This window comes from Camelus ferus, chromosome 34, assembly GCF_009834535.1.
Source record: "Camelus ferus isolate YT-003-E chromosome 34, BCGSAC_Cfer_1.0, whole genome shotgun sequence".
Taxonomy (NCBI): domain Eukaryota; kingdom Metazoa; phylum Chordata; class Mammalia; order Artiodactyla; family Camelidae; genus Camelus; species Camelus ferus.
The window spans coordinates 13,631,340-13,653,853 of record NC_045729.1 but is presented as its reverse complement, the minus strand read 5'-3'; the positions used below and the strand labels follow the sequence as shown (position 1 = coordinate 13,653,853).

The 22,514-nt window shown below is 43.8% G+C and overlaps 3 protein-coding genes across 3 annotated transcripts in view; all 3 read left to right on the top strand.

Annotated features, from left to right (window-relative positions):
* Nucleotides 1-2,944: 2,944 nt before the first annotated feature.
* On the top strand, nt 2,945-8,003 carry CDKN1B (cyclin dependent kinase inhibitor 1B). Its single transcript, XM_032472976.1, has 3 exons — nt 2,945-3,883; nt 4,417-4,546; nt 6,666-8,003. The coding sequence occupies exons 1-2, from the start codon at nt 3,409-3,411 to the stop codon at nt 4,536-4,538; spliced, it is 597 nt and encodes a 198-aa protein (XP_032328867.1). The 5' UTR covers nt 2,945-3,408; the 3' UTR covers nt 4,539-4,546; nt 6,666-8,003.
* On the top strand, nt 7,628-10,331 carry LOC116661259. The gene is made up of 3 exons (XM_032472899.1): nt 7,628-7,664; nt 8,957-9,023; nt 9,313-10,331. Exons 1-3 carry the CDS (start codon nt 7,628-7,630, stop codon nt 9,905-9,907), a joined length of 699 nt encoding a protein of 232 aa, XP_032328790.1. The 3' UTR covers nt 9,908-10,331.
* A 1,337-nt stretch (nt 10,332-11,668) lies between these two features.
* The window catches only part of APOLD1 (apolipoprotein L domain containing 1), a 39,306-nt gene continuing 28,460 nt past the window's right edge, over nt 11,669-22,514 (top strand). The window contains exon 1 of the mRNA XM_032472975.1: nt 11,669-11,847. Coding sequence (XP_032328866.1) covers nt 11,749-11,847 — 99 coding nt within the window. The 5' untranslated portion in view covers nt 11,669-11,748. The remainder of the gene's footprint in view (nt 11,848-22,514) is intronic.

Sequence of the window (22,514 nt, the reverse complement as noted above, 5' to 3'; positions counted from 1 at the left end):
ATCATGAGTGGCTTATGGGACATTTCTCAGCTCTAAGGAGAGAACTGTCAGGAGTGAAAACGACAAAAGCAAAAATAAAAACATGACCCGGGACTACTCTGGGTCTTGGGTCAGCAGAGCCCATTTTGGAGCAGTGCGAATGGAACTTTCTGTCTTCTACCCAGGCTCCGCCTTTACGCTGTTTATTGGAAATTCTTCTGCCCGGCTCCGTCTTTTAAAGCCACCGCCTACTTTCCGCAGGAGGATGGCTCTCTGAGCTCCAAGTTCCCTCTTCCCTCGGGGACTCCATAGTATTTTTTCACGCTTCGTCGCTACTACAGCGGACGCCTGCCTTCACATTATTTGCCGTACCGGTCTCCGGTGCCTTGACTGTAAACAAAACGCTTTAGATCTTAGCAAGGTCTGTGTAAGTACAGCCTTTCTGCTGGCAGCCAGACGTCTTAAGGTGGCGTGACTGTGACTCGTTTACTTTTCAAGATTAACAAAGCGACAAAATGGTGGTCCTACATATTAGCTGAAGTATTCAGATACGGGATAGAAGAATTTTTTTTTACTTTTATGTAAGATACTAATTCCACGAATAAAATCAAACATTAGTGGCAAGGTGTAACACTCCATTTCCATGGATGTGGTAGCTTGTGTATTTGTGCATCTGAATTTATGCTTACTTATAATACAGAATTTAGGTGTAGTCTAGTGATTATGTAAAAATTTCAACAACAATTATCTAATTTCAAGAATGGGTATAAATTTTGATACTGACACCTACCCTAATTTTCCTGTCCCTCTTCCCCTCTTCTCTAAATCAGTAAATTAAGTGGGGCTTTAAATGTAGAAAAATAAAGATGCGACCTTTTACCTTGATCCCAGGTGAAATATTTTCTGTCAGTCAGATAAGAAGTTCTGACTTTGAAACAAGTCTTGGGCACTGCCTCCCTCACTGCTCTCTGGGTACCACACCTACCCTTCTAGAGCCTGCATTTTAGTCAGATTAGTGCAAGGTCATACTAAAGGCCAGTGAGAACTGTATTTAAATATCAGAGACCACAGACCACATCAAGGAAGCATCTGCAGGCAGCCCAGGGCATGAGAAGGAGCCATTTTGAATCCCTTGTAAGAGAGGAGGACCTGCAGGTTATAATACAGGCAAATCCAGAATCCAGACAAAACCCCCTACCATCAAGGAAAGGAACAGAAAATGAACTAGCTTTAGAGTCAGGAGACCTGCTTCTTCGAGTGTTGGCTTTGCTACCAACTAGATATGTGTCCCTGGACAGGAAACCTCTCTGAGTCTCAATTTCCTCAGTGGTGGAAAGAGAGGGTTGACCCACAGGGTTCCGAAGGTCCCGCCCAGCTCTCAGTCTGTAGTGTACGAAGTGAGGCAGGCACACAAAGTGGACACACAATACGTGGTTAAGAAAACAAGTTAGAAGTCAACTCATCTGTAGCACAGATGCCTAAGAAAACATTGCTGTTGTTTAGTATTAGAACTGGAGATTAGTTTCCAGTAAAATGTGTAACTTTGATCCAGGCCAAGATGGGGGGGAGGGGGTGGAATAGGGGAAGACAGTTAAAGACCCTTTGAGCTCTGTCTCAGATAAAAGCCCTAAGCATCTTGTTTTAACTTACATCACCTTGCTCAAGATCATATTGATAGGTAAATTTCAAGCTGCAAAGGGGAGTAGAGAGATGCCCAAATAATAATTATCAGACGTGAGGACGCGGTTGTGGTGGTTTCTTAAATCACTTCACATTCTGGACTTTCCGATTACTTTCACTCTTCAACGACTTGTAGCCCTCTAAAAGCGTTCACTCGCATCTGAATGTTGTTCTGGGTGGACTGGAGAAGTGAATCTGGTGGGAGAAAGGTGGAGGAAGGAAGGAGCTGTTGTATTTGGCGGCGGGACTCAGGTAGAGGAAACTGCTACAACCCGGGAAAGGATTGAAAAATACAAAAACGAGACGAGTTCCCACACGCAGCCTGTTAGTGGCCTTAACTGTGCTTGGGAAGCAAGAACCAGGGCCAGGGGTGTAACCTCGCTTTTTAAAACTAAATGTGTCTGAGATGGCTACAAAGTTTATTAGAGACTCGGGAGAACAGTGGAGTTTTTGATCTTGAAATCCTTTCTTATTTTTATTGAGGGAGCGCTGGAGTTCAGAATACATTACAAATGCTGCGTCTATTCCAAGCTAATTTATAGAAAGACGTCCTCGTTGGCTTTCCCCCTAAGCCCCGTGCCTCCCCTAGAATAGTACATACTTCTAGGTTAAGAGTGAGCTAACCACTGCGCACCCCCAGCTACTGGACCCAGGCAGAGGGGCTCCCCGCATCCCTCCCCCGCACCGCGAGCGGTTGGGGCCCCGGGGGAGAGCCCAGCTGGGGGCAGAGATCCCACCATCCGCCTCGCCCCCCAGCCTCCCACCCCCACCCACCTCCCCCGCTCGGCAAATTCTGTGGGGAAAAACAAGATCGCCAGCGAGGCGCAGCACGAGCTGCCGGCAACCTTCGAGATCCTCTGGTCCAGCCCCTCCGTTTCCCGGGCGAGGAGCGGGAGGTCTGGGCTCCAGAGCAGCCGCGCGCCGGCCCGCGCAGCGCCGGGACCAGAACCCGCCGCCCCGGCGGCCCCGCCACAAAGGCCCCTCCCCGGCTTCCCAGCCGTTTGGCGAGTTTGTTTGTCTTATTTTTCAATTTCTCCGAGGCCAGCCGGAGCAGGTTTGCTGGCAGCCGTACACCTCCAGCAGTCACGCGACCAGCCAGTCTCCCGGCGGCGCGCTCGGGAGGCGGGGAGCGGGGAGGCGCCGCGGCCGCGCCGGGGCCACCTTAAGGCCGCGCTCGCCAGCCTCGGCGGGGCGGCTCCCGGCGCCGCGACCAATGATCTCCTCCTCTGTTTAAATAGACTTGCGGTGTCAATCATCTTCTTCTTCGTCAGCCTCCCTTCCACCGCCATATTGGGCAACTTAAAAAAGGGGGCTCGTCTTTTCGGGGTGTTTTTCTCCCCCTCCCCTGTTCCCACTCTCTCGCCGCTCCGCGACTCCGACGCCGGCAAGGTTTGGAGAGCCGCTCGGTCGGCGGGACCCGCGGGCTCGCAGCGGCCGGGACTCGGACTGGCTCTGCCCCCTCCTCCCTCCTCTCCGCTCCTCTCCCCTCCCCTCCCCGCCCTCCTGCTCGCCCGTACACTTGATCGGCGGAGACTCGGGGCTGCCTGGCCGGGGCTGCCCCTCGCCCCCTCCCCCAGCCCGGCGCGCTCCTGACGCTCGGGCACTTACTCGTCCGTGTTTGTTTCTCTTGGCTCCGAGGGCAGTCGCAGGGTTTATAAGAGGGGCTCGGGCTGGGTCGGGGCGTTTCGCTTTGTTCGGTTTTGTTTTGCGAGAGCGCGAGAGAGGCGGTCGCCAAGCCCCGGGAGGAGGATGTCAAACGTGCGAGTGTCTAACGGGAGCCCGAGCCTGGAGCGGATGGACGCCAGACAGGCGGAGTACCCCAAGCCCTCGGCCTGCAGAAACCTCTTCGGCCCGGTCAATCACGAAGAGTTAACCCGGGACTTGGAGAAGCACTGCCGAGACATGGAAGAAGCCAACCAGCTCAAGTGGAATTTTGATTTTCAGAATCACAAGCCCCTGGAGGGCAAATACGAGTGGCAAGAGGTGGAAAAGGGCAGCTTGCCCGAGTTCTACTACAGACCCCCGCGGCCACCCAAAGGCGCCTGCAAGGTGCCGGCGCAGGAGGGCCAGGATGTCAGCGGGACCCGCCAGGCGGTGCCTTTAATTGGGTCCCAGGCCAACTCAGAGGACACGCATTTGGTAGACCAAAAGACTGATGCACCGGACAGCCAGACGGGCTTAGCGGAGCAGTGCACTGGGATAAGGAAGCGACCTGCCACAGACGGTAATGACCCTTCCAGATGCATAAAATGTCTGTCTGTCTGTTTGTGTTTGTCTGCGGCACTGCTTTCCCTGCTTGAGGGTCCTTAACCTCAAACTTTCTTTTCAGCGTATTCTGATTCAGCTCTTGGGGAGCGCACTTTCCTACTCTTAAGTTTTAAACGCTGTTTAGCTGATTCCTTGTCTGTTTATGACTTTTAAGTCAGAAGCCTGAGATTGTGTTATCTGATAATTTCTCTAACTGAAAACATCGCGGCTCCTCCCCGCTTGCCAGCGGTAGGTGACAACGTTGGGATGTTTATCAACGGCCTCCCTCTTCGCTTTGGAGAGAGAGCTTTGGGGAGTAGAATACACTTTCATGTTATGTGAAAACAAACTCATTTTGTGCCCTTAAAGGCCACAGGGAATGACAGAGCCAGGGTTGTGGGTGGAGGTGGTGGGTTTTCATCCCCTGACTAGTGGGCCAACTTCTGTCAGCTATTGTTTTTTCTAATAAAGATTGTTTGTGTTCTTTTAAAAATTCCCCCTCTCCCTTAGATTCCTCTCCTCAAAACAAAAGAGCCAACAGATCAGAAGAAAACGTTTCAGACGGTTCCCCCAACGCGGGTTCAGTGGAGCAGACGCCCAAGAAGCCCGGCCTCAGAAGGCGTCAAACGTAAACTGCTCGGTGGGTTGATTAACAGGAGCAAATAAGTGACACCGAATGGGGCTACAGGAATTCCTTGGTTTTCAGACCCCAAGATGCCCGATCTTAGTGGTGGCTGGCAGATTCGAGTTTGTGGGGTTTCATTTTGTTTATATTTTGTGAGGTCAAAAAAGTAAGAATGTGGAAGGCTGGAAATCAGTGTAAGGATACTGTAACTCTTCAGTGTTCTTACCTCCTGAGATCGTTTTCCTTTGAAGCACCCAATGACTAGAACAAGTGTCCCAGGCAAGTACTTGTAACCAAGGCCTGGTAGGTAGGAAGGTCAGTTTCCTGAGAGTCCCATCAAAACATGTTGGGAACAATAGGTTCTTTTTCCATCTGAACAAGAGCGGGGGTCTGCCTCCATCCCACTCCATGAGAATTCATCTCCCAGAGGATCAAGTTGACTCGGTAGCACATTTTGAGCCATACGTGGCAAAATGGCAAATAAAAGATTTAACATTGAGGTAAAAGTGAGGTACAAATGGCTCATATTTGGTTAATCAAATGGTTAGAAATGTGAAAAGAGAGGTATGTTCCTTTCTTTTATCTTTATCATTTCCATAAACTGTCACTTTCCCCATTTTCTGATAAGTTTGGGGGACAGAGAAGGAAACTGTGTACTGAAAAAAACCAAAATGGAAGGCTCAAAAATACTAAGGTTCCAACAGAATTTCTGATAACACTGAAGTTGCAAAGCAGAAGTTAAAGTAACTCTGCCAGAGTAAGCAGTCCAGGAACACGTCAGCATGTGTATGCTAATTGTGCTATAACAGGATAATTTGGATACTTGTAGGGGGAAATGGAGAGAAGATATTAGGGCTGGCAAAGGTAGGTCTACCCCGAACAAGGGAAGTGGAGATTTTTCCACCTACTAAAATATGATCAGCATGGAAAGCTAATTTGAATAATTCAGCCCCCAACTTTACATAGATTTGTCTACATAATGATTAAACTACATATATTAATAGTTTGTAAATTTACAGACAAGGACCACGACCTCTTTTTTTCCCAAAACACACTCATAGCCCCGCATATGAAGATATCCTAGTAAATGTTGGTGTTAACTTTTAAAATCCTCATTTATAAAAATTTAAAAATAAAGAACAGGGATGAAGGTTGGATTCAAATTTGTTTATTTTTAAGTCAATATCATATCTAGGGCTTTGTTACATACATCTGATATTTTCCAGAGCAAATGCTAAATGGCACTATTGAACCTCTATACTACTCCTTATATATGAAGTAGGTAAACTGGGTGAAAAAGTTTTCTGAAGTAACCTTAACACCTGCGGCTCTTGGTTTGTGACTTGTGGCCCAGCTCATCAGATGAGCCACAGTGAATCAGACCTACTGGATTCTGATCTGGCCCCATTCTGACATACAGAGAGGCACTTGTTAGTAAATATTGCCAGTTCAGAGAATACAGGAAGTAGTAGTAAGGACCTTTTCACAAGCATTCATGTGTATGTTCTGCATATGGCTAAGTAACTAGAATACTTCAGGGAGAAAAAAGACAAACAGAATTTTCTTTGGAGAGCCTTTATAAGTTGTAATTCCAGTTGTTTTTCCAGTTTAGAAAATTTTGATACTGAAATGTTAACAGTTTCTTAATTTTCCTGTCCATGTTCTTTCTTACTATCTTTGACCCCGATTCTCTAGACCAGGGTTTCTCAACCTCTGCACTACTGACATTTTGGGCCGAATATTTCTTTGTTGTGGGAGGCTGTCCTGTGTGTTGTAGAATGTTCTGGCAGCTTCTGTGAGCTCTCCCAGTAGATGCCAGTAGCAACCCCTCCTCCACACCCAGTGTGACAACCAGAAATGTCTCCAAACATTGCCAGATGCCCCTGGGGGGCAAAATTACCCACTGTTGAGAACCACTGCTCCAGACAGCAGTACACAGCACAGAGGACAGTACGAATCCAGTGAAAGAAATACTGGATGGAGATGACTCCAGTCACCAACTTTTAGTACATTCTTTGTTTTCCATCTCTCAGATATTTGCCAACCAAGACAGTAGCAAAATAATTCCTGTAATATATTGGCAATGTTATCTTAGTGCTTTTCTCCTAATTGTTTCTTCTTGTTTCTTTTGCAGAACTGAGTGTTTCCTTGTTGATCAGATACTTCACTGCTTGATGAAGCAAGGAAGATATAAATTTAAAAGTTTAAATACATATTGCTGACTCCATGGATTGGACATCCCATATAAGCACTGAACAGCAACAACACAACACTAAAATTTTAGGCACTCTTAAATCATCTGCCTCTAAAAGCATTGGATGTAGCATTGTGCAATTAGGTTTTTCCTTATTTGCTTCATTGTACTACCTGTGTATATAGTTTTTATCTTTTATGTAGCACATAAACTCTGGGGAAGGGAGGGCCGGGTGGGGCTGAGGAATTGGCATGGGTGGGGGTGGTTTGAAGAGCTTGCTTCGATTTACAGCAAGGAGAATATTTGACTTGCATGAAGAGAAGCAGCTTGGGGGAAGTGTTTGAGTTGTTTTCTTTAAAGATGTAATGTCCCTTTCAGTGAGAACTGATACTTCATTTAAAAAAATCATCCAGATTTGAACACTGGCTGGAAATAATTGCTATTTATTTTTACATGAAGCTTTTTCTCATTTGGGAGCTCTGATGATTCCGTTATGTAGACTTTTCTCTTTTTTTTTTTGAACAACAACAAAAAATGATCCTCAGTGCTCTCCCCAATTTCCCTTAAAATTGGAATTTACCAGTTAAATTATTCAGTAGTTTGGTAATCACTCCAGGTAATTCTGGGCAAAAATCTGGCATGTATAGGGGGCAGTTCTGAATGCTCAGAATTGACCATCTAATTTTTATCAGATTTTCTGAGAAAATTTCTTAATTTTCTTTTCACTTCAGGGTATGTAGACAGTCAAAATAATTCTAAATCCTTGGATATTTTTAAAGATCTGTAAGTTGACATAAAAAATAATGAAATAATTTTTAATTTGAAGCTTCCCATCCTATTTGTTGATTTGCCCAAGGGAAAGTGGTGTTTTTAAAGGACAGTGCATATGGAGAAAAGCACCCATGGGGTCAAGTGAAACGGATACTACATCTTTAAACAGTATTTTTACATTTCCTGTGTATGTGTATAAAACAAAGCCGTTTGAAGTGTACCTGTGTACATAACTCTGTAAAGACACTGAAAATTATACTAACTTATTTATGTTAAAAAGAGATTTTTTTTTTAATCTAGACAAATATACAAGCCAAAGTGGCCTGTTTTGTGCATTTGTAAATGCTGTATTGGGTAGAGTAGTTTTCCCCCCTTTCTTCTGTTAAATAATATGGCTATGCTTAAAAGATTGCATACTGAGCCAAGTATAATTTTTTTGTAATGTGTGAAAAAGATTCCAATTATTGTTACACATCAAGCAATCAATAAAGAAAACTTCCATAGCTATTCATTGAGTTGAGCTGTATGTAATGTGCTTTACCAAGCTTAAGGTATTTAATCCAGCATTCCAGTCACATTTACCCAAATATAATATGAAGTGGCAAATAGCTAGATAATTCAGGCCCACCATTCAGATATGTTTTATGTAGGTCCGAATGTAGTGGTCACTCTTTTCCACTTACTCTGTATGGGTGGACAAAGCTTTAGAAGTGGAGAATAGGAAAGCCACATTTTCATATTAATGAGATGGTCAAAGTCTCTATTGTGAGTTCAGATATTTAGGTCTTCTAGGATATGAATGTGTCAGAACCAAAAATTCTTACATAAGTGTAGGCTGATCACACATTTGCAGGATTGAAAATGAAACTAACATGGTGACTTCTCTAAATTCTGTGTTTACACATGCAGTGTTGTGAGGAATTTGAGCAATTGTTCAGACCATCTAATCTACACCTCTTGTCCAAAATATTCAGATATATAGGTCTTTTAGAAATGAGTGTGCATTCCACACTGATTTAGATATAACAGGAATTCTTCGAATTGAACTGGTCATCACACAGAAATTCCTCAATCTCTAAATTTCTTGGTTGTAATCTACACAACCCAAAACTGGTTAATCAATACCAAATCTGAGGGGCTAGGACCCCATATCCACATAGCAGAGACAGGTATTTTTTTATTTAAATAAGAAAAAAAAATTAAGGCATTTTAGAATCAGATTTATTAGGATGATTCCTGTAATTTCAAACTCTCTTAGGAAATGTGGCTAAGGTGTAAAAGTAAATTATTTTTTCTAGGAATCTGCAAATGGTTAAATCGCAAAAATCTGGATTTGGGTTAAGCTACTTTGCTCAAAATAACTTGCATTTAATTTACTGCACCCCAAAAGGGGCTCTAAACAAGATAATTTCAGCTTACTTTGACCCGAAATTGCTTAAAAAAAAAAAAAAAAAAAGCAGGTTTGACTCTCCTCTTCTGCCGGGAAGGGAAAAGAAGGTCCTTCTGTGGCTGGGCCACATCTTCCAAGTAGGTATTATTTTAATTAAAGACTAAAGGTGTTTTTGTGATTCTATTCAAAACACGAAGGCAGGGTGTTTTTCAGGAAGAGACTGAGAAAGCAAGAAAAACAATTCAAAATGGGGAGGAAGGAGTGGAGAGTCAGGAAATAATGAAATAAAGTCTCTGTGAGCCAAAAAGGGTACTTTAAAAAGTATCTTTAATAGACGGGAAAGAAAATCCTCTTCTAATTGCTGCTTATACTCTGTTTCTTTCCTAAATAGGCATCTTTAATGTGAATTTTTTGAGACTGTTTTAGGAGTAGCTGGGTCAGGAAGAAGTTGGATGCTTGCGGCGCCAGGCACGTTCACAGGAACGCAGCCCCCAAAGTCACCGTGTCCGTCTTTCGTCCGTTCTGTGTCAAGTCTCCAAATGCTTCCCCGGGATTCGGAGCGTCCTCTTCCCGACCCCGAACTTCAGGGCCCGCCGCGGGCGTCCCTCCGAGGAGATGCGGCCGCATCGCCAGCCACCCCCTGCCCCGCTACCCGGGCCACTACGCTGTCGTCTCCCCACCCTGCCCCGCAGTCCCACGCCCGTCCGCCGCGGCAGTTGCGGGGTCTGGCTGGCTGGGGTCTTGGAACGGAAAGACTATTAAGTCTTGCTCCTTGTCTGCAACTGGCAGCTCCCGCACCGCCTGGGTCGCTGCGCGCAGTTCCCCCGCCCGGGGCGCCCGCAGGCCCCGGAGGGCGGCTGCGCCTCGGCCCGCGCAGCGGGGCTGGGCGGTTTCTCCGAAACTTGCCTCCCTCCATCATCTCTCCTTTGGGCTAAGAAAGAAGCGAAAGCTCTCATTCCTCTCTACAGTCAGACCCGGCACATCAGTATTCCGCCAACTCCGGGGCGCTTGGGGGATTTGAGCGGAGGGGAGAATCTTTCCGAATTCGTGGACCCTCCAGGGCAGCAGCCCGCTCCCACCCCCACCCCGGGCTCCAATGATCCGCAGCCCCGCGCATTTCGAAAGGCTTCTCCGCTCGCCAGCGGCCCAGGAGGGCCTCAGCCGCGCGCACGAGAGGTCGAGCGCTACAGCCGCTCGCGGGGGTCGCTTTCTTCCCTTACACCCGCTCTGCCAAGTCCCCCCGTCGCATCCCCGCTGCCCAGTGCGGGGGACCAGAGCAGAGAAGAACTAGGAGAATGTAGGTCCAGGGGCATGACTGAGGGACGGAGGGGACCGTGGAAATCAACAGGAGAGGAGCGGGGCGGGCGGCCTTTCAGGCCACCGTGCGCCCACCGTCCTGGCCGCGCGCAGCGACCTTTCCCGGCGGCCGAGGAAGGCTGCCTTCGCCATTTCATCTTCATCCCCATGAACATAGACACTTGTTCTTCTGAAGCCTTTTTGAATTGAAAAAGGTGATTTAAAACTCGCCTAGAATCTCCGGTCTGTTTTTGAGAGTATAAATTTCTTTTTTTTTAAGTTTGCCATCTCTTTCACCTGGGCCACACCCTACGCCCGCTCCCCTCCCTCTCGGCCAAAATTAAGGTAAAAATCCTGCGAGCAGAGCTGGGCGAGGGGAAGGGAAGAGAGTCCACGGTCACGCTAGAAACATCCCCCCTTCGGGGTGGGCACCGCCTGGATCTCGGCTCGCGTGGGGGGTGGGGCGGGGTGGGGTCAGCTCCGGCCAGACCCGGCAGAACCGAAAGTGTAGCATTTACACGTAAACTCAAGTCGCCGTGCGGCTGTCCGCGTACCGGGCCTGTCTCGCGTGGGGTCACACATAGCGAAGGCAGGAATCAGCAAGTGAAAAACACAAAAAACATTCGAGGCGTGATGGGCGCGAAACGTCGACGCGCCTCAAAGGGAACGTGAAGAAAAGGCAGGGACAAGGGCGCGCAGCCGGGACGCGGGGACGGGGGATTGCATCATTGCAGCTCCCCCCGCCCCCCCCCCCGAAAATGGGCTCCGAACCGCGGCCACCATCATGGCGCTAGGGCCAGGCCGCGCTTCCCGCGCGCCTTCCCCGAGCGCTCGGGCCACGGGCGCTGAGCCTCGAGCGAGCGTCTCGCAAACATGTCCCCTTTCTCTCTCGAGCGCCTGTCCCCCACCCCCGCCTTCCTTTTGTGTGCTTGCGGACGTGTATGCGTGCGTCCCTGTGAGTGTGTGTGCGGACCAGGGAACTTGAAGATTTTTTTTCCTTTTTTCCCTCCCGTGCTGGTGGTTGTAAACTTGATTGGCATTGGCTGCGCCCACTGACCCCTGCGCCGAGTCCACTGAAGATTTAAGGTGGATCCGAGAAGCTACAGCTTCGGGCGGAGTCTCGCGCTTTAGCTAGTTTTGGAGAAAAAGGAAAAAAAAAAAAAAAAAAAAAAAAGCCAAACCGTGCGCCCGCCGTGTTTTTACGAATCCCCTGCGGTACCAGCCCCCGCGCCCGCCCCGCCCGCCGCGCGCTGGCTCCGCCCACCTCCCGCTTCTTCCCCATTGGCCCGCGAGGGCAGTTTGAATTTTTTTTTTGGATGCCTGTTTTCTTGTAAAAAATACTGTGCCCCAGATTGTGTGACGAAACCTACTTCGGCAGCCCGAGGTGGGGTGTTGTAGCCGGTTTTGTGGAGGCTGGAGGGAGGAGAGTGGGTGGAGCTTCTGGTCCCAAATTTTCCCCCCGAATTGCGGTTGATAGGGTGCGGGCGGGTCGCGCAGCGTGGAGCCCCAGTCAGCAAAACTGGAGATGCTCCGGCGAGGGCAGAGTGTAGTATAAAACGTTAATGGATGTCCGGGGCGCGTCGTTTCACCGGCTGCTGGCCAGAGGTACTAGGAGGCGCTGGCAGGAGCCCTGGCGAGGATGCACCTTTCCCCTGCCCTGGAAAGGTAGAACTGGGGAGGGCGGGAGGGTGAAGGTGGCCCGGAAAAGAACACCTTCTCATTTCCAAGGAGGGGGAGGGGAAGAAACTAACAGAAGAAACACAAATACAGCAAAAATGTATTATTTCAAGCGCCACCCAATCAGAATTTATCGTAATTCAGGCAGTGTCATTTTTACTGAATTAAAATTTTTTTTCCCTGTCTGTGGTTTCCAGGGTGTTTTTGAGTAAAGAAAATGTTAAAATCGAGATAGGAACTAAGACTTTGGAAGTGATTCTGATTTCTGGGTCTGGAATTAATTTCTTTGATAAAGTACGATTTAGGATGTTCCTTGTAATACAGGTCTAATGCAAGTGATATTCTTCATTAATTATTACCCAGTGATGTTTTACTGTACTGTGAAAAATTTTAAAGTTTTTAATAATTCAAATCATTCTCCAAATCACTGTATCTCCAGGTTAATGAAGTTAGCATATATACAGTTTTGGGGGGTCTGTTACTTTTCTTGCAGTGTAGCTGACAATTTTAATGAGATGTCCAGTCCCAGCCTTCAGTGTAACAGTTCCCATCCTGTCCAACCTACAGTCCATATTTTAGTTCTAAAATCCCCCCGTACTTCTTAACCCAACCTTAAGTTTACTCCAAACCAACTAAACTGCACAGACCACCATAAAGCAACCTGCTCGTGCCCTTAGAGTGGAATTTTTTGAGTTAAGATTGCTCCCCCGCCCCCCATGGACTGGCTAGCCTCTGGAAGCAGTGATCTCCTCACCCCTGGAAGTGCCACTCAAGCACTAGTCTGGATGACCCTTGATAGGGACATCTGGAAAAGATTCAAATATCAAGTGAACATTAGGGCTAGTGATTATAAAACTCTGTTCCAGACCCTTGAGATACTGTTTTTCCAACCTTGGAGTTTCTGGGTTTCTACTAAATTAAGCAATTTCCCTTGCTCATTACCATTTTCTAGAGTTGTACTGGCCAGTATGGTAGGCAGAAACCATTTGCACCTACTGAGCACTTGAATGTGACTAGTCCAAACTGAGATGTGCTGTAAATGTGAAATATACTCGAGGTTTCCAAGAATTGGTATGAAAAAGTATGTTAAATATCTCATTAATAATTTTTATTTTGATTATATGTTGAAATAATTGTATTTTTGGTGTATTGGGTTAAAATGCTACATTTGTTTCATCTTTTTTTTTTTTAGTGTGGTTACTAGACAGTTTTAATTTATAGATATGACTCACACTGCACTTCCATTTGGACGTTGCTATTCTAGACCAACACCTATGGTAATTCAAAGCCCCATCTTTGAGATCGGTGGCTATAATACTGAGGAGTAGGTGGTAACTTCTGGCTGCCATCCTAACTTTCCAAGTTTAATTAAGGCCCAAATTCAGCCTTGGGAACCTTTATAAAGAATTCTGCCAAAACCTGACACCTACTGTTTAATCTTTGACACTTAGTATTGGTTTTTAGCCCAGATGATGTTAATATGGTACAGATATGTCTGATTAAATCAGACTTGGTCACAGCTTTCAACAGTATATATATAGAAAACCTGTGAAGTCCAATATGTTAGGAGTGACTCTGGGGGAAAATTTAGACCCCAGACAGAGTCTCCACCGGTAACGTTTCACTACCTACCTCTTGTCAGCAGAGAGGAAAGCTGTGGGGAGGTGGAGCAGTGTTCTCCTTCTCAGGTTGTATCTCTGACAGAAGATGGGAACAAGTGAAAATGTGTGCCATGTTTTGGGATAGGAATAGTCACCATGATAAAAATGGCAGTAAATTTATACCTTTTATGTTAAATTTGAACCTTTATACTGAGTTCTGGTAAGTTCTGATCATCCTATTTTGTTCCATTGTTTGATTAGTTTAAACACTAAGGATCATATTATTTTAATTACTGTTTAGAATAGTTTTTTGTTGTTGTTGTTGTTGTTGTTTTAAATTTGTATGGATTTTTTCTTGGAGGGAGAGTAGGTAATTAGGTTTATTTATTTAGAGGAGGTACTGGGGATTGAACCTAGGACCTTGTGCATGTTAAGCATGTGCTCTACCACTGAGCTATTCCCTCCCCCAGAATAGATTTGATTTAGAATAGTTTTAATTACTCATAGCACTAATCCTCTATACTCCAACCAGTACCTTTACTCTTCTTTTCAGAATTTTCCTGGCTGCTTCTGCTTGTCTTTTCCCACGATATGGATTTGTTTATTATTATTATTTTTTTTAATGGAGGTACTGGGGGTTGAACCCAGGACCTTGTGCATGCTAAGCATACACTCTACCACTGAGCTATACCCACCCGCTTCCAATATGGATTTAAAATGAATTTTGTCTAGTTGCAAATGTAATTCCTATTGGCATTAAAATATAAAGTGGGATCCGTATCTCACACTTCATACCAGATAAATTCTTGAAGGATTAAAGAGTGAAATTAAAAAAAAGAAAAGAAAAAAAAAAGAAAAGAAAGAAACCATAGACATACTAGAAGCGATCTCAGAGGATTTTTAAAAATATAATCTCAGAGTGAGAAAGGTCTAAGCATGACACAGCACATAAAATCCATAATCTAAATCTCTCCAGAATCATGACCTTGTCGTGATCCTTTTGGATTTACCTTTATATTCATAAATTCAATGACATAAAAATTAAAATGTTCTGCATGACAAAACCTGCCACAGAAAGTCAAAAGATGATGACATAGTGGTGATGGTTGCACAACAATGTGAATGTACTTAATGCCACTTAAAAACGGTTAAAACGGTAAATTTTGTTACATTGTAATTAACTACAATAGTTAAATAAATAAATATGTAAGTACAGTGGTCCCCCCATATCCATGGGTAATATGTTCCAAGACACCCCCCCCCTGGATGCCTGAAACAGCATAGCACCAGACCCTGTATATGCTATGTTTTTTCCTGAACTAAGGGGTGGGTAGCATATACAGGATGGATACACTGGACAAAGGGATGATCTGTGTCCTGGGCAGGATGGAGCAAGACTGTCGAGAGATTTCATCATGCTACTCAGAAGGGCCTGCAATTTAAAACCTATGAATTGTTTATTTCTGGAATTTTCCATTTAATATATCCGGACCCCTGTTAACTGCGGGTAACTGAAACTGAGGAAAGTGAAAACAGATAAGGGGGAACTACTGTACTGGGATAATTTTAAAGTTCATCCATGTTCCATCTAAAGGAATCTCACAATTATAAAATGACTATAACTCAATCAAAAAAATGTTAAAAAGAAAAAATCTCACAGTGTTCTGTAGCCCATCCTTATTGAGGCTCTGGAATGAGACTGCTTGAGTTACCTAACTTATTGCCTGTGAGACCCTTTTACAAGTTACCTCACCTTTTATAGTTTCTGTTTCTTTAGCTATATAATGAGGATGCTTATAGCTCTCTCATAGGGTTAGTAACACCATTCAGTGGGAAACTGTGTGTATAGAACTTAGCACAGTATATAATAAATAATAACCATTGTATGTATAATTAACAGACATTCAGTTCTTATTTTGGATTCTCAAGTAACCACAACCAGCACTATACTGACCTTGTAAATATATTTTCTCATTTTTAATTACTGCTATTGTTACCCTTAAGAAGAACAAATAATGGGGGGGGGGTAATTTAATAAACAGAAAACATACTGCAAAAAATGATTGAAATAGTAAGTTTTATGTATATTTTGGCACAATTTAAAACAAAGTTTGAAAAATAAGGCATTTATTGGGTTTACGGCCGTCTCTAATTATCTTAGAAAGGACCTGGTCTGGAATTGTTTGTGGTACTAAATCAGTAACACTCACACCCATATGCAAAGACAATGGCAAACTGGGAAAAATGCTGGCAACCCATATATCAAAGGGCTAATTTCCTGATAAATAAAGAATTCCTTCAAATCAATGAGAAAAAGCAAACAATCCAATAGAAAAGTAAGCAAAGGATATGAACACAGGTTTTAGAAAAGGAAATACAAAAAGGTCTTAAAATGCGAAAACATGCTCAATTGTAATTCAAGACTATTGGGATGTAAGTTATATACAGAATACATAAGTTTAGGCAAATAGACTTACAGTTAGCATCACTCAGATACAAAGTTGGCCATTATCCTTTCTTGATAGTTTTAACACTTGCTTCCCTCCCTTGAATCCAAAACTGAGTGATTTTTTTCCAGCTTTATTGATGGCCAGAGAAACAAAGAGTTTGCATGTGTGGAAGCCATGACCACCTTTCAATTTCAGTGTGAAATCCCTCTCATCCAAGCCATTTAATCATTGGTTTAGTGGCATCACCTTACTTGCCCATAGAAATCCCCAGAATCAGCCTCTTAAAACAGGTACAACAACCTTTCTCAACACATATCATCCTTCCTGCTTTTAATGCTTATATATTGTCAGATAATCTGAGTCCAGAATCACTACCTGATTCTCACTTTCCCTTCAGATTTGCTATTCTTTTAAAAACTTCAAGCAGAATTTATTATATGATAAATATGAAATGTCCGATCAGTGGAGAGGGACAATATTATGGAAAAAACGGTGTCAGGTTATAGCTACCATGTGGGAAAAATGTTACATTCCTACACACACATACATATTGTATTTTATTTTATAGATTGTAGTTTAGTCTTTGATTTAGCAGTTAGACAAATTAACTTAGGGAAATAATCACATGTGTGACTAAATACATATTTACCAGAATGGTCATTGTTAAGTTATATATTAGATTTTAAAAGGAAATGAAAAAGTAAGCTAACAACATCCCCTTAGATACAGGATTACAAGATAGATTATTTAATTGAACCAACTATAGTATGTACAAGTATAACACAGATTGCAGCCATTAAAACACCCCAGGGAATTTGTATGTATTAATAGGAAAATTCCATAATATTAAACCTGGCACAGAACAATATGGTATGATCCCATTTTTACAAAAAAATTTAAAAATTCACATATATGCCTAGATTGACCTGGAAGGTTACTGCTCCCGTTTCTGAGAGTGAGGTTGTGAAGAGACTTTATACATTTTATTATTGGGTGCATTTTGTATAATGGGTTTTAACAAGAAAAAAAAACCATACAGATATTTTAAATTTGAGAAAAATTATCTTTACAGTTCTTTTTTTTGGATTAAAAATTTTTTTAACATTTTTTATTGATCTATAATCATTTTACAATGTTGTGTCAAATCCCAGTGTAGAATACAATTTTTCAGTTATACATGAACATATATATATTCATTGTCACATTTTTTTCTCTGTGAGCTACCTTAAGATCTTGTGTATATTTCCCTGTGCTATACAGTATAATCTTGTTTATCTATTCTAAAAATTCTTTTTATTTAGGTGAAATTTACATAACATAAAATCGACCATTTTAAAGTGCACAATTCAGTGGCATTTAGTACACTAACAATGTTGTGCAACCATCTCCTCTTGATATTGATTCTTAATTCTATTGATTCATTCTGTATCTTTTTCTTTTCCTTGCAATTCTTTGAGGAACCTGGTGGGTTTTTTTGTTTGTTTGTTTTTTGGTTTTTTTGCCTCTTGGGTTTCCTGAAATCTGGATTTTTCTTATTGTATACTCAAACTGTCATTTAATATGTTCCTCTTTTCCTGTATCTTTATAGTTCTTGAACACAGAGAAAGTTTCTCTTTGTGTGTCATATACAGTCTGTTTTCAAACATTAACAGAGAACAAAGCATTTCTAGACTTCATTTCCTCTTCATTTTTCTATTTAGTTTCAGATACCATTAAATCCATATATGAGTTATGAGGACTGTGTGTGTGTCTGGGTATATGGTTTTGCTTCCAGGGCACAGAAGTGAGGTATGTAAATATCATCCCCATTAACTCAGGGATATCTTAACAAACCATGGAAAATTGAGCCTATTCCATCTTTTTGCCACAGGGGATCCTGTTGGTAATATAATCCCAAACCTCACATTCCTTGATCTTTGGCATTTGGCACACCCAGGGATTCTGCCTGGAATTCAACAGATGAACTGCCTGCCGTAGTTTTGTTACTTAGGACCTAGTGCTGGGGAGATTGTTTTAAATTTCAAGTTAGTGGTCCAGTCTTGAGCTGTCACTTTCCATGGGACTGACCTGGGTCCAAACTCAGAATCTCAGAATACCTGGAATGGGAGATCACTGCATCCAGTATTCATTTTACAGATGAAAAAAATCAAATCCATGATTTCCTGTAAAGTAGGGAATATAAACAAGATGATTTATAGGTTCCTTCTGGCTTACAATTCTGGGATTCCTGTTTCCTAGTCAAGATCACGAATTCCATCCCCTGTGGATCAGGTTATTTTCCAGGGAAGCTAGATTCCTGATTTTTGGCCATAAACCACATAGTCACGGGAGTCAAAGGAAGATGATAGTACAAGAATGTCGGCTGAACAGTGATTATTATCTTCACAGAAAAAGGCACGTGAAGGTATAACCTAGTGCTTGCTCAGTGGTGCCAAACACTGTTTCGCTGTTGCCTGAATACTCATGGAACCCCTTCTAAGGGCCAAGCTCTGTGTCTCCACGTGACAGACAGGAGCGCTGACCTCATGAAACTGCTGGCTGTTGGAGGAGATGGACAAGGAGTCACAGCTATAATTGTTAATGTGTGCTGTGGAGGGACCTTGCTTTGTGCTCCATCAGTTTGGGCCCCATACAAACGTGTCCAGCTGAGAGATCAGGCTGGGGCTGAAGTCCAAACACTATCCCCAGGCCAGCCTATGCTCACCGAAAAGAAATAAGCCTTTAAAAATGCATCTCTCTCTGTGTGGTGCCTTCTGCAGTCCCCTGTGTTGTAATGGCCGTCCTGCAGGATGCTATAAGAGTTTGGCCCACAGGGTCTCACCTAGGTGGGGGCTAGGAAGTCTCTGCTCAAAAAAGTACCTCAGCTGAGACCTAGAGACTGGGCAGAAGTTAACCAGTTGAAGGCTGGAGCGGGAAGGAAGTGATCTAGGCAGAGCCCTGCCCCAGGCCCCATGTCCAGGAAGGCCTTTGAGGAAGTGAAGGAAGGGGCTTGTGGCTGGGAGGCAGCAGACGGGGCAGCAGGACTGAGGGCTAGGACTGGAGCTGTGGGCAGGTGCAGATGGTGATAGGCTTTTGGACTTTACATCAGGAGTGATGGGAAGCCACTGGACAACCTGAAGAGAGTGACTTTAGTTAAGCGTCGATTAAACTCTCTCATTTCCTCCTTTTGTCTAATTCAGGCCAAACCCTTAGTCTCATATTGGGATCATTCCGACAGGGTGTGGCAAAGAAAGTCCAGGCTCACACCTTTGTATCTCTTTGAGATGCTATTCAACATACACAATGTCAAAAAATGTTTTAAAACTCTGGCCTCAGTAAACTATGGTTACCAAAGGAGAAAGGGCAGGGGGGTAAATTAGGGTTGGCGATTAACAGACAGACATTACTACTCATAAAATAGATAAACAACAAGGCCTTACTGTATAGCACAGGGAACTATGTTCAGTTTCTTGTAATAACATATAATGGAAAAAAATATGAAAAGAAAAAATAATATATGTACGTTTATGTGTCACTGAATCACTCTGCTGTGCACCTGAAACTAATATTGTAAATCAACTACACTTCAAAAAAAAAAAAAAAAAAACACCCAACGTCTTGTCTCAATAAGTGAAGGGGACATGAAGTCCTTGGACCATCAGAATGGATGCTGGTCACAACTGATTCATTGCAGATTTCAAAGGCGGTCCCAGGCCAGTGCCATGGTCAGGTGTCGGTCTGCAGAGTCAGCCAGCTGACGTCCTTCTGTTACGCCTGCTACTGGTTCAGCTTGCGTTCTCTTCATTGTCAACCTGAGCTGATTGCTTGGGTTGTTTCAGGGGCCAGTTCGCGTTTTGCCCTTTGCCAGTATAGTTGGTGTGAATCTTCTAAGCGAGTAAACAGCTTAGGGGTGAATATGAAATCATTTTCTTTGAAAAGCTAGGCATTTAATTTTTTTTTAAAACTTACTTATTTTACTTTTTGTGGGGGAGAGGGAGGTAATTAGGTTTGTTTATTTATTTATTTTTAGAAGCAGATACTGGGAACTGAACCCAGAACCTCATGCATGCTAAGCACTCTACCACTTGAGATACACCCTCCCTGCTTAGCTCGGCATTTTAGCCTTTCATTTTTACTGAGCACCTGGATTAAGTGTTCACAAATACTTTGTTCAAACGATTCATTATTTACATATTTGGTTGTGGAAAGAGACTTCAAAAGAGGAATAGTAAAAGTGGACAACTCACAGGGATTTTGGTTCTTTTTTTTTTTTTTTTTCCCCCAATTGAAGGTTAGTAAAAGAGAGACCTCTGCTGGCTAAACTGGTATAATGACCTAGAGTTGGTCTATCCCTTAAGCTTTTACATGTGTTGCAAATTGATTGCTCACAGTTTATTCATCTCAGCTATCAATTCAGATTCTTCTGGAGCTGATCTAAGTGACTGTCATTCCCAGCCCCAATCCCAGTTGTTTCTGTTTCAGTCTTCAGTCTCAGTCTTTCATATTTCCCAAACACAAAAGCGCTAAATATCAGCCCCCGCCAAAACCCAGACCTGACATACCTCCTGCATCTTATCTTCTTTGTTTCCTTTCTCTCTTCTGCCCTCCGCCTCCCTTCCTCCTCTCTGCCAGTAAAATAAAATAAAACAAATCTTGGCTCAAAAGAGAGAACCGCTGATGGAAAGTGAGAAGGAGGGAACAAAACCCTTATCTCTAGCATATCCTCTACTGGCTGTGAAGCCCTGGGGCCCCGCATTGGGGTTATATACCTGAGAAGAGATGGGAATCCCATTAGCGTCTTCTGATGGATTTGTGCAACTGTGGGAATGTGAGATTTGGTGAATGGCCGACTAGATGCTCTAGACTGTGGAGGGTGCTTACATGGGAGGAGAAAGGGGAAAGTCTACAGGAGACCTTTTGTGTGTCTACAGTAACAACCACAATGATGAGGGCCTACTACCTGCTGGGCCCTGGGCCAAGTGTGTGATGTACCTTAATTCTGTTTCTTGCTTTTCCTCTCTCTTAAGAATCTCAAGAACACCTTTCTCTGGGGAAAAAATAAAATTAATGTGTGTGTGAATAACTTATAACAAGACCTCCCTAAGAATAATAGCTATGTGTGTGTTTGCTGTCTTATTATTATATTTTTGCTCTGGAATATGCCACAGCCTCTGCTGTGCCTTCCCGTACTGGCTAGAGTAAGTCCTACGCTCACGTCTACGGTAGTGTCTCTGGCCCCCGGGAGCAGAGCTGCAGAGATGCCTCTGGTTTGGCACATGGCTTCCACACAATGGCCCCCCTTTGCTGCCTTCCCAGGTCTAACCCGCTCTCACTCCTGAGGTACTCATGCTCATATTTTCTTCTTCTTCTTCTTTTTTTTTTTTATTATTGTTAAGAAATTTACTTTGTGGAGAACTCAAAGTAACAGTGAGGAAAAAACTTGAGGTCTTCAAGTGCACAGAGGAAAAGGGCAAAGTGTGAAAATAAGAGAAATAATGAAGGATATGGAGAACAAAAACCCCAAATTAGAGGCACATTTAAGAATAAGGATCTGATAAACCAATCAATGTTTGTAGGCAATGACTACACTTATTACATCATTGTCATACTAACGTGAAATGTTAGTATCCAGTGATGATCATTTTAATGCCCATAGGGGACCTAAAGCCATCTAGCTCAAACCTCTCTTTCGAGAAGACTGAGGTCCAGAGAGGCTGTCCATGGCCCAAGATTACCCAGCCAGCAGGTGGCTGAGGCAGGACTGGAACCCAGAGCTCCTAGGTTCTCCAGCTTCAGCACTTCCTGTATGACACCCGCCCTCTCCTCGGTCCGCATTGTGCAGGAGATGGTTTTCACCTGTACTTTTTGGTCCTCTTTTCTAAGGCCCCCACTCCTCCCTGTGGCACACAGGGAACCCGGGCCCATCAGCGCAGCCAGCAGGCAACTTCTCTGACCAGCCCTGGGCAGCCTTTCTCCCTCTCCTCGAGTTATTTATTCTGTGGCACTCACAAATCGCTCAACTCACAAAATTTACCAAAAGATGTTCATAGACTTCTATCCCTCTTGAAATGTCTCCTGATCTTGGCTCTTCTATGCTGCTTGATAGTGCTGAGTATTTTTCGTGGCCGCCTTAAGTTTTCATTTGTAATAAGTTGCCTTGTACTTAGTTGAAGTCTCCCCACCCCCTCAGTGTAATACAGTACCTTTTACTGGAAAAATAGCCTCTTAACAGAATAAATCTCTCTTGGAGTTTCAGGTACTGTGGCCAGTCAATTATAGAGCTATTTGAAAGCAGGGGTCATAGAAGAGTTTCAAATTATACCTTATAGTTTCTAATCTGGTGCCCTGGGTATACTGTTAAAATTGACTAAAGTTTTGTAAATGAGAAATCACCTTATTTCAGTATTGCTGCTGTATTAATTTAGGGACCTGGCAGTTATTGAAAGAGAGCTCATGATGTATGCCGGGCTGTGTTAGGCCCTGAAGGTGTTTGAAAAGAAGTTTGACAGCTGCCTGTCTGTCCCCTTCTGGCTGCCTAGAAGGTGGATAAGATGGATGCAATTTGAGGAGGCATCCTTTGTTCCTGAGGATAGAAGGTGCATTGTGGAGCAGAAAGATACAGGGA

Coding starts and splice junctions, on each gene's coding strand:
- CDKN1B (XM_032472976.1), top strand. CDS start 3,409: ATGTCAAACGTGCGAGTGTCTAACGGGAGCCCGAGCCTGGAGCGGATG. Junction 3,884..4,416: donor GAAGCGACCTGCCACAGACG/GTAATGACCCTT, acceptor CCTCTCCCTTAG/ATTCCTCTCCTCAAAACAAA.
- LOC116661259 (XM_032472899.1), top strand. CDS start 7,628: ATGGGGTCAAGTGAAACGGATACTACATCTTTAAACA. Junction 7,665..8,956: donor GGATACTACATCTTTAAACA/GTATTTTTACAT, acceptor AAAAAAAAGCAG/GTTTGACTCTCCTCTTCTGC. Junction 9,024..9,312: donor GGCTGGGCCACATCTTCCAA/GTAGGTATTATT, acceptor AGACTGTTTTAG/GAGTAGCTGGGTCAGGAAGA.